General features: G+C 36.7%; 1 protein-coding gene across 1 annotated transcript; it reads left to right on the top strand.

The window, feature by feature from the left end:
- The first annotated feature begins 1,741 nt into the window (after positions 1-1,741).
- Positions 1,742-2,128, top strand: LOC104611697 (uncharacterized). The gene has a single exon (XM_010278873.1). The coding sequence runs from the start codon at positions 1,742-1,744 to the stop codon at positions 2,126-2,128; it is 387 nt and encodes a 128-aa protein (XP_010277175.1).
- Positions 2,129-10,478: the final 8,350 nt, after the last annotated feature.

Here is a 10,478-nt window from a genome sequence, read left to right as displayed (position 1 = left end):
GGTGATGTTGATGGCTTGGAAGTTGAGGGTGATGTAGGTGGTGAGGGTTTGAAAGTGAGTGTGATAAGTTGGATGCTGAGGGAGATTTACTTGCTAATGATGGTGGGGGTGTACAGGGTGATGGTATAAATGTGGTACATCTTTGTATGGAAAAGGAAACAGAGGTGGGAATGGGGATACAACTGACCTATTGGACTATGAACCAACAACTGACTATGATAGTCCATGTGATGATGAATCTGGTTTCAGAAGGGGCAAGGACAACACATAAGGTCCATGTGAATTTGACTTCTCTAAGCCAAAATTCTTGGTTGGCATGGTATTTGCAAATGTTAAGGAGTTTAGGGAGGCTTTGCGGAAATACTGTGTGGTGGAGGGCATTGAAATCCAAAGAAAGAAGAATGAGAAGTGCAGGTTTACCGATGTTTGTGCCAACAATTCATGTAGCTAGAGGATACATGCCTCCCTGAGTCATGATAGGGGTAGTTTCATAGTGAAAACCCTAAATGACACATACCTATTTGAGGGTGACCACAAACAAGGAGGCAACAAATACCTAGTTGTCCACCAAGATAGAAGAAGGTTCATAGAGATCGATGTAAGGCTATTGATAGGATTAGGGGATCTTTGGTTGAATCATATGCAAAGATGCCCCAATATTGCACATCATTATTCAACAGCAACCCTAGGTCAATTGGTAAGTTGCATGCTGCAATGGCTACAATAGATGACACTTTTGGAACATTCAAAAAAGTGCATTGGAGAACCAAAACTTGGTTTCTTGGAGGGTTGTAGAGAACCTATTGGATTGGATGGTTGCCACATGAAGATGGGTACTATCAGAGGGGTGATACTATCAACAATGGGACTTGATGGGAATAATGGTATATTCCCAATTACTTATTCTATAGTAGAGGCTGAGAACAAGGAAAGATGGATGTGGTTTTTGAATGAGCAGAAAGATTGTTTGAGTATTAATGACCCATACAAATAGACATTTATGTCTGATAGGCAGAAGGTGTGTATGTATTCTATAATTTGATTATATTTGTTATATTATTGGATTATGTGTACATTGATTTTTAACAAACCAATTAATTGTTGGTAGGCATAGTCAGCGGTGTTTTAGTATGCATGCCCGGGGCAAACCATCGATTCTGCCTATGGCACCTATACAACAACTCCAAGAAAACATACAAGGGAAAGACATGGAAAGATGTTGTATGGGCTGTCGGGAAGTCCTACACACAGGCTAACTTTTAATTACTATATGGAAGTAGTGGAGAAAGGCTCCAGAGATGCCTATGAATGGCTATGCAAAGTCCCCCCCTAACATTTGGTTTAGACATGGGTTTGATCCCATTGTTAAGTCAGATGACATCACTAACAACTAGAGTGAGTCATTTAACTCATGGATAGGGGAGGCTAGAGCAATGCCAATTGTTGACATGTTAGAGGATATAAGGAAGAGATGGATGTAGAAAATATTCAGCAGATTTGACATAGCCAGATCACAGGGGGTGAGATAATGCCGAAGGTGCAATCCATCATTGATAGACAGAGGAGAGAAGCTAGATAATGATGACATGTTCTCTCATTCCATATTTCTTGTGTTTTGTTGTATAATTCACTATACATGATACTAATTGTATATTGTACTTGCAGATCAATGATAATTTTTCGGTCTAGGTAATATGAGTATTGGACCTCACGGAATGATTTAGTAGAGAATGTCACAAAGATGGATTTCAAGACATGCACGTGTAGGATTTGGGACATTAGTGGTATCCCATGTGCTCATGCTCTTGCAGTGCTAACCTACACTAGGGGTAGAGTGGAGGAACTATGTGACAAAGCCTTTCACAAGGACATGTATGTGAAAGTATACAACCACTTTATACATGCCCTACTTGGTGAGAAATATTGGTCACTTGTTGATTACATTCCAGTTAGACCTCCAGCAATGAAGAGAAGACCAGGTAGACCTCTAGTCAGTAGAAGGAGGGAGGAAGATGAATCAGGACCATCATATTGTGTCCCATTAGAGCACATGACTGTTAGACGTTCCATTTGCATTGGTCTATGGAACAATATAAGGAATTGTTGTTCTCCACCCCAGTGCCACTAATGTAGAGGTAATATTGAGTCACCCCCACTAGTGTTAATTCAAGTATTTCAAAGTCCCTTAAACATTTCCTTAGTGATGAGCTCTAATTTCTAAAGTTGAAATTGCAGGTGCAGAGGCCTAATACTTACCAACCTAGAAGTACCCGATTTGTTAGGGGAAAATGCTAAATGCTAGGAGGGGTGGGGAAGCTACTCATACTATTGAGAGCACACATGTGGTCATCTTCTATAGAAACCCCTATCCCACAAACATATGCAACATGTTCTTCATCAGGTGGGAGAGTTAGAGAAAGGGGGGCAGAGGGAGGTTGTACCATGGCTCACTAGTTAGATAGGTAACAATACCCATATGCACATTGCTCTCTGTTATATGTTGTGCCATGAATTGAAAAAATGAATAATTTTTCTGATGTGTGTAGGTTGAAGAACAAAGTAGCCAAGAGATTAGATATTTTCAGCCTTGATATAAGCATGGTAGCATGGGAATGATCTTTTTTTTTTATATTATACTTGACGCTAGTGCATTAGAACACACATCTAATCATATTGCCCTAACCATTATTTTGCATGGACACATCCCACTCTTAGTGCAGGAACCATGTGGATGATCAACACACAATATTTTGTGTATTTATTGTATATGATGGTATTTTTTGGACTGTGTGGTTGACATCCGAGACAATACTCTTAGTGCAGGAACAAGAACCATGTCAAGTTGAATATACTGACAATATAATACTTGGTTTTGTAAATTTTGATGCACAAACCATTTTCTTGAGTAGTATTGTATCATGTTGGATGAATGACTGTGTGGTTGACATCCTTTTTGACATTTGCTTGAGTAGTATTGTATTCCTTTTTTTTTTCTTTTTTTGATTGTTTAACAAAACAGATTAGTGATTGAGTTGGAATTGGAATTGGTAAAGGATAAGTGAGGATAAGTGCAATCCTACAAAAAAAAGGGTGTTCAAGGGGGAAGTGCAGTCCTATAGAAAAAGGGGTGTTCAAGTCCAGAAAACTGGGAATTCTTATACCATAGTTATTGAATAAACAATTAATAAATGCCATGTTTAATTTGGTACCTTATTGTGTCATACACTTGAATTGTAGAAAGAAGCCTACAGGAAAGTTTTATTTTTTATTTTTTTGGTTTTGCTCAACATACTGTTGTCTAGTTGTGATCTAAGAGTTCTTGAAATAAGGAATGCCAAATATAGCCTAAATTTTAAAAGGATTTGTAGTTATTAAAAAGTCTAGTTGTGATCTAAGAGTTCTTGTAATTAAATTTTATGCTTTGTTTCTTGCAAGATATGATGTTGGGACAATGTAACCCCCTTTTGTTCATGGGAATCCCACCCTAGTTAGTTGTAGACTTGTAGAACCCCACATAGTTTGGGTAAGGTTTGGATGATGATGATGATATCCATCATTTCTTAAAAATTTCCTTTTTCTCATATCTATGGTAGTGTTAATGTTTTTACAAGCATTAAAAAACAGAAGGGTGATGCAATGAATAGGCTGTGACCAACTAAGGTGAAATTCACATGAACAGAAGGCCTAGATTTGACCAAAAGCATTAATTTTTTTACAAGCATTAAAAAATAAAAGGCCCAGTTTTGACCAGGTATTGATTAGGTGGTTCATCCAACATAAACTGAAACTCTTCTTCCCATCTTGGATCCTTGTTCTTCTAAATAGGCTGCACCAGAACATGATAGGAGTTCTTCCCATCTTGGATCACACTTCATTTGGTACAATCTCATAGTGGGCCAATAGGCCCACTCCCTTCTTACCCAAAACCCTTCTCTTTTCACCAACATTTCCCTTTGTATTTTGAGAACTATTGAATTGGTGAATGCTGAACTTCATTTCCATTTTTATCTTATGTTGTTCTTTCTCCTCCAATTTGAGAAGGGGTAAATTTGTAAAATAGGTTGTTTTCAATTGTTACAGCATTTGGATATTCAAACAATTCAATTGCATTCAAAAGTATCCAGAAGTTGAAAGTAGGTTTCAGATTTCAACTATTTAGAGTCTAGATCAACATTTGGTTTTACTAAACAACAAAACCACCTTAGCCATTAAGTATTTGAATTTGTTGTAAGGCTTCATTTAAGAGATGAAATGGATATGCAATTGTTATGAAGTTGTATCTTGTAAGCTTTGTGTTGTATGTTATCCCTAATTTCTCTAAAGCTTACGAGGCTACAACCTGTAGGTTAATGAGATTCTCTTTGCCTTGTGTTGTATGGCTCAAGGACTGATCCATTCATCTCCAATCTACCTTTCGGTTATCCCTGTTAGAGTAGCAGTGACTCCCTTTGATTGATCATTAGTAGTGACCTTTTTTCATTAAGTGGTTCTCTCTGTCTAGTAGAGTATGTTTTCAATGGCTCCACCTATGCTCTCAAGGGTCTAATCATGGGTTAGTAAAATAATATAAAGAAAAAAAAAGGAAAAAGCAAACCAAGTAATTAGACAAAAACAAAATTATCAGTTGCAGAAGTGAACCACATACCTAATTGCATCACTAAATGAAAATTATTAGGGTTTGATATAGGCTTAAGTCTTGTAGCCTTGTAGCATTATAATGATGTTGAGGTAGGATCCAGTAGATTGAAATAGTGTCATTTAATGATCAACAGTTTCTGCTTACATGGTTACATGTGATTAGAAACATTGTCGATGAACAACGAAACAAGTGGCACCATTTTTTTTTTTTATTTTTTAGTAAAAGGTTGCCATTCTCAGACTCAAACCCCATGTGACCAAACTTGTGATAAGTGATAAGTATGGAACCGGAAAATGGATAAATGCTTGTAGGAACTTAGTAAAATCTGAAAGGATGGAAAAACTTAGTTACTATAGATAGGTTAACTTTTTGCTTGTCATCTAATATGTAGGACTACAATTTCAATCTATATTTAAATCAAACCTATTGAAATGAAAAGACCCTAAGAAAAAGAACATAATAGAACTACAGTTCCAATATACTGCTCCAACATTTCATATTAATGCATCTGATTATACATCTTTGATTCACATATTTTTAATACGACCCAACAATTTATCACAAAATTAAGTTGTCATTCTCTAATTGGACGACTGCTTCAACCTTCATTTATTGGATCTTTACATGACATTTCCATACTTCCCGAAGGCCTTACCCCATCACTTTTGATGGTTACGCTCCCTGTGCTCTATTGGGCATTTGCTCTCCCTAGTATCCATGCAAAGAACCTATACCCACCGATTTCCTACAAAAAATAGTGTGAATTCAATGATTGAAGATTTAACCAAATTGTAAAAACAAATACATCTTACTTGGGGCTTTGTTCAAACCCAAAATCGTCTCCCTTGTGTACCGAGCTGTTCAGATGCGAAAACCTTGCAAATCCCATTTCCACATGGATAGGTCCTTGCCTCATCCTTCCATAAGAAGAAATTACATCTTCTATCAGGGGCAAATTACAACAGTAACTAAGAATTGGGTTAGATGATACGTTATCAAATGCCCAATGCAAAATCATAACACAATGTATAACCTACGTAGTAATGACAACCATAAAACTCTCAACCAACATTCTCAACCTTCCCAACAACAAGTACACACTCTCCACCACCACATGGGTAGAAAGCCTTCATGGTACCGGAGGGGTGCTCGGGTGCATGGGCATGTGAGTAGTGCATGTTGTGGGTGGGTGTGGGCGGGTGTGGGGTTGTGCATGTGTGGGTGGGCATGAGCGCAGGATTGTGTGTGGGCAGGCACGGATGCGGGATTGTGTGTGGGCGGGCGGGCGCGGGGCTGTGCATGTGTGGGTAGAAACAGGGTTGTACATGTGTGGGCAAGCGTGGGGCTGTGCGTGGTCAGGTGCGGGGCTGTGTGTGCATGGGCGGGTGTGAGGTTGTGTGTGCTACGCTTTCAGTGGGGCTGTGCATGGGTAGACATTTTGTCGAACATCTACAGATCACCTCTGAGTTCCTCCTTCTTCCTTCCTCCTCCTTTCCAGACTTATTTTCACATTACATAAATCTCATTCCTCCTTCATCCTATTCACAACCGTCAATAACCCCAGTTTCAAACCATGATTTCTGTCAATGTACAACCAACCTAAAATGTTTGTCCACAAGGCTCCGTGATGTGTATGCTTACAAGTTCTGCACTAGGCCAGTGTTCTTGTCGATGAATACCAAAAGGCATTGCCACCATAACAACTTTTGGCCATTGAAGGGTACTTTGGGTATTTCCAACCATTGAAGGGCATTTCCTACCATTGAAGGGAACTTTGGGAGTTTGGGTATAATGTAACATTAAATCTAACACGTAAAGTCACATGTAAACGGTTTGTGTCAGAGAGTTAATGGGAAGGGAGTCATGTGACAATTGTCAAGAATAATAGGGGTACTTTAAGACAATACTAAAATAGTAGTGTTAGTCAATTTCCTAAACCTTAGGGGTAGTTTAAGAAATTTGCCCTAAATTTTAAGGCTAATTAGTGATGATTAGGATGATAGGGTTCAGATATTTACTTTAGTCATTAACAATTATCAAATACCATCTATCTTGGCAAGTATAATAATAATGTTATAAAAACATAATAAAAAGACTTTAAAGTAATTAATACCATTTTTTTTTATCCAAAGCTAAAAGTATATTTCATTCAATTAAGAAACTTGTATGAATACAGAGAATCGGTAATAGTATCAAACAAGAAATCGCAGATACAATTTCTTAGAAACAACAAAATATATACAATAAATAAAGGAGAAGATAAAGAACTTCTGCAATGGACAAAAAGTGAGGAAGAATCACCAATAGAAGAAATAGTTCAATGCATCCCCATCCCACCAAAATTGAGAGATAAAGACAGTAGGGGCTCTCAAAGGTAAGGACAAAGTTCTACCAAAAAATTGTTCCTATGATGAAGGCTCAATTTTTAAGCCAACTGAGGGGTGGCTCAATTAGTATATTAGCTGGTTCATTTCAATACAGATGGGGGTTCGAATCTTGCTACCACCAAATTTAGAAAGAGGGTTATATGTGTGGTGCTGTGCTATTCAAAACAACCCCTATTGGGGATCTAGGCAGATAAAAAAATTCAAGCCATTATTCACTGGTTACTCCAAATTATAATACTTCCCAGGTTACTTTTTGTCTTTATAGATGAACAAGATTAGTCCTTGGATAGTGCTCAAAACCATTCATTTCTTTATGGATGAACACGAGTAGTCATTGTATAGTACTCAAAGCCGTTCATCGAATAAGAGAACATTTGACTATTTAAAGTTCTCGTTCTTCAAATCAAAAGGTGTCCAAAGGAAAAAGGGAATTACTTTAGCTACATGGCTTTTGCTTTTGGCTTGAAGCTTTCTTTGTATTGTGCATACAAAATGAAGTCCCCCCCAGAATGCACCCCAAAAAAGTTCCACAGCACATCCTAACCTTCTATTGGGAACATCTCCCAATGACAAGTATGAAAGATGTTCTCAATGCACGCTGAGATGTGCATGTGGGGCGTTTTTGGGGTGCATTTTATGGGGGGCATATGTGAACTCATACAAAATGATGAGCAAATGAAATGAAAAAGCCGATGAATTAATGGTTGTGATGGTCGGTTGGCATCCTTCCGAAATAGGAGGCGTAGGATTAAACCAGTGGAACTTCAGGCACTCTCTGATATGGCTATCAGGCCTCTTGTTTACCCTGCTTTTGTGAGGTCTAAAAAAGTGTCATAAAACATTTGTAAGTCATCTGAGACTCTTTTCTCAATACCTTTCATAGATAATTTATTTGAGTGGTTTGCTAGTCTATTCACTCAATGAAAGGCAAGGCCTAATGGATATTTACAAATCAAACTGTCAGCAGTTGACCTCGTACATAAACAATGCTTCTCCCCATTGTGCAAACGAGATAGTCTTCATTAAAGAAGACCTAGCCAGCATAAGTGTAGGTCAAGAGTTCAAGTTTTCATGGTGCCCCCGCAGTGTGAATGTAGCTACCCATGAGCTAGCCAAAGATGGTTTTCAATAGATGATGTGGTGAGAAGATGCTCTCCCGGATTGGTTTTCAGCTCTAGTTAGTTAAACTTGTCTAGGTTTTTCTGCTTTCTTTCTTTTAGTTTTATTTATTTTTGTTCTTTCCCTTTTTGTTGGTTTTTGTTCTTGTTGGGTTCCTCTACTCTAATTTTTTTTTATGTTCTGGTTTTCTTCTAATGAAAATTTTATTACCAAAAGAATGGATGTTTACAAATCACAAGCACGTTTCTTTTTCTCTTAAATCTTAAAAGACACTTGTTACTTTGTTAGGAAAAGATTAGGAACGCACTTGCATGACGTGTATCATAATAGAAATTAAAAAAAAAGGGTAAATTGCTGAAAGCTCCCAGAAGTTTGGTAATTGCAGGCACCTCCCCTGAATTTTCTAACATAGTTTCAAGTAGACCTCTTTTCTTAGAATCCTCTAAAAAGAGGCATGAAAATGTCCAAATTATCCATGCAGTTACTTTTGACCAAAATTTTCATTTTTCGAATTTTCTCTTCATATGAATTGCTAGCCCAGACCATTCTAGTATCTTTTTTGAAATCATTTTATTTTCCAAATTTGCCTTCATATCAGTTGCTCAAAGGTAAAGATGCAACTTTAAGTTCTCTATATTTTTGTTGTTTATAAATTTTGTATTTTTTTTTTCCTGTAGAGACTAGCCTTAATTGCTATTGTATGGATATTTTGGACAATTTTGTTCCTCTTGTAAGATTTTAGTAGGGAGTTCTACTTGCAATTGTCAAAAAGTTCAGGGGAGGTGATTGCAATTATCAAACTTTAGGGGAGATTTTAGTAATTTACCCTTAAAAATGTAATTTCCATTGAAAAAAAGACAAAGCAATTCAATACCAATAAACACTTTCCAAAATAGATTATATGATTTCATTTCTAAAAGGTTGAATCTAGTAATTGTAATAGATCTATTTTACAATTATTATTATTATTATTATTATTATTATTATCATTATCATTATCATTATCAATGTACAACAATATGACACAATTGGGGTAACTAGGATTTTTTCTTGAGGGAACCAAAATCTAATAAAATGGGTAGGGGGATCAATATATAAGTAACATTTAAATGGATATTGTGGGGATTTTACAAGCATAAGGGCTGCCACCCCACTCTGCCTTTAGTACCACATGTACTATATGCATTAATTGCACATATAGTATTTGGAGTGCAAATATCCGGGAAGCAAAGATTCTATGCATATGATATTCAACCATAGATCAAGAATGAATGACTACAATAGATTGCTAGCTACATTTACACATTAGGAAAATCGTGTGTATAATCGTGTGTATAGTGTTTTAGATGCTTATGCTTGTATGGTATGTGTGTGGTGTTTTAAATATAATTTGTATGACTGCCACCAAGCACAAGGCAAGGCAAGTATCATGGTATTTAGTGTTGTATGGGTGTTGCTTTGTATTGCATTCAGTGGAAATCAAGTGATTGTGTACAAAGTGCAATATAATGTATGTTTTTTGGCTTTGTTTATGTTTTTTCAATGTTTGTATTTTATTTGCTTACAAAATTGAGAAAGGTAATAATTATAATTGCTTATGACAATTAGGCGCCACTAAGTTTCACATTAACATAAAAGTAAAAAAAACGCTTAACCTTTTGTTAAAACTTTAAAAAATAACTTCTCAAAATAGTAGACATACACAAAAACTGAAATCAACTTCTATTATTCTCGATGCATACAAAAGAGCAATAGAGGAAAAAGGCTGAAATGGTGGTTATGTAACAATATTTATTAAATAAACACCCACGGAAAAAATGTTTGTACAAAACCTCAAGCGGGTTTGTACTTATCCAACCTAACCAAAGTAAGTTAAATTCTAATCGCTTGTGTGGCGCTGATACGGAAAATAAACGGACAAGCAAGAGTAATGCAACACAATGATACGAAATACGCCCTTGTATAATATGGATACATATAGAGTTTGTTCTACTTTGAAAAAAAAAAAAAAGAAAAAGATAATAGAGTATGGTGTGGTCTGTCAACATGACCCGGATCATTTACACAGCCCAGCCCAATCTGGCGTTACGAGCCGCGTAGGTAATGGGTTTTGCAACGCCAAGACCCGTCATCGTCAGGTCTATATCGTCAAAGAAAGCGGATCCCAAGCGAAAATGTGAAACAGAGTGGGTGTCGTAATTGAGAAGAAAACCAGAAAATTGGACAGCATTAGTTGACTCTGATGTATGAAAACCCTCGGAAAAACAAAATATAAACAATTTGATAATTAAAAGCATTAATAAATAGAGAACGTTTTCTGATTACCATATAAC

Source organism: Nelumbo nucifera, chromosome 1, assembly GCF_055504915.1.
Source record: "Nelumbo nucifera cultivar China Antique chromosome 1, China Antique-T2T, whole genome shotgun sequence".
Taxonomy (NCBI): domain Eukaryota; kingdom Viridiplantae; phylum Streptophyta; class Magnoliopsida; order Proteales; family Nelumbonaceae; genus Nelumbo; species Nelumbo nucifera.
This window is presented reverse-complemented; position numbering and strand designations above follow the sequence as displayed.

Coding starts and splice junctions, on each gene's coding strand:
- LOC104611697 (XM_010278873.1), top strand. CDS start 1,742: ATGGATTTCAAGACATGCACGTGTAGGATTTGGGACATTAGTGGTATC.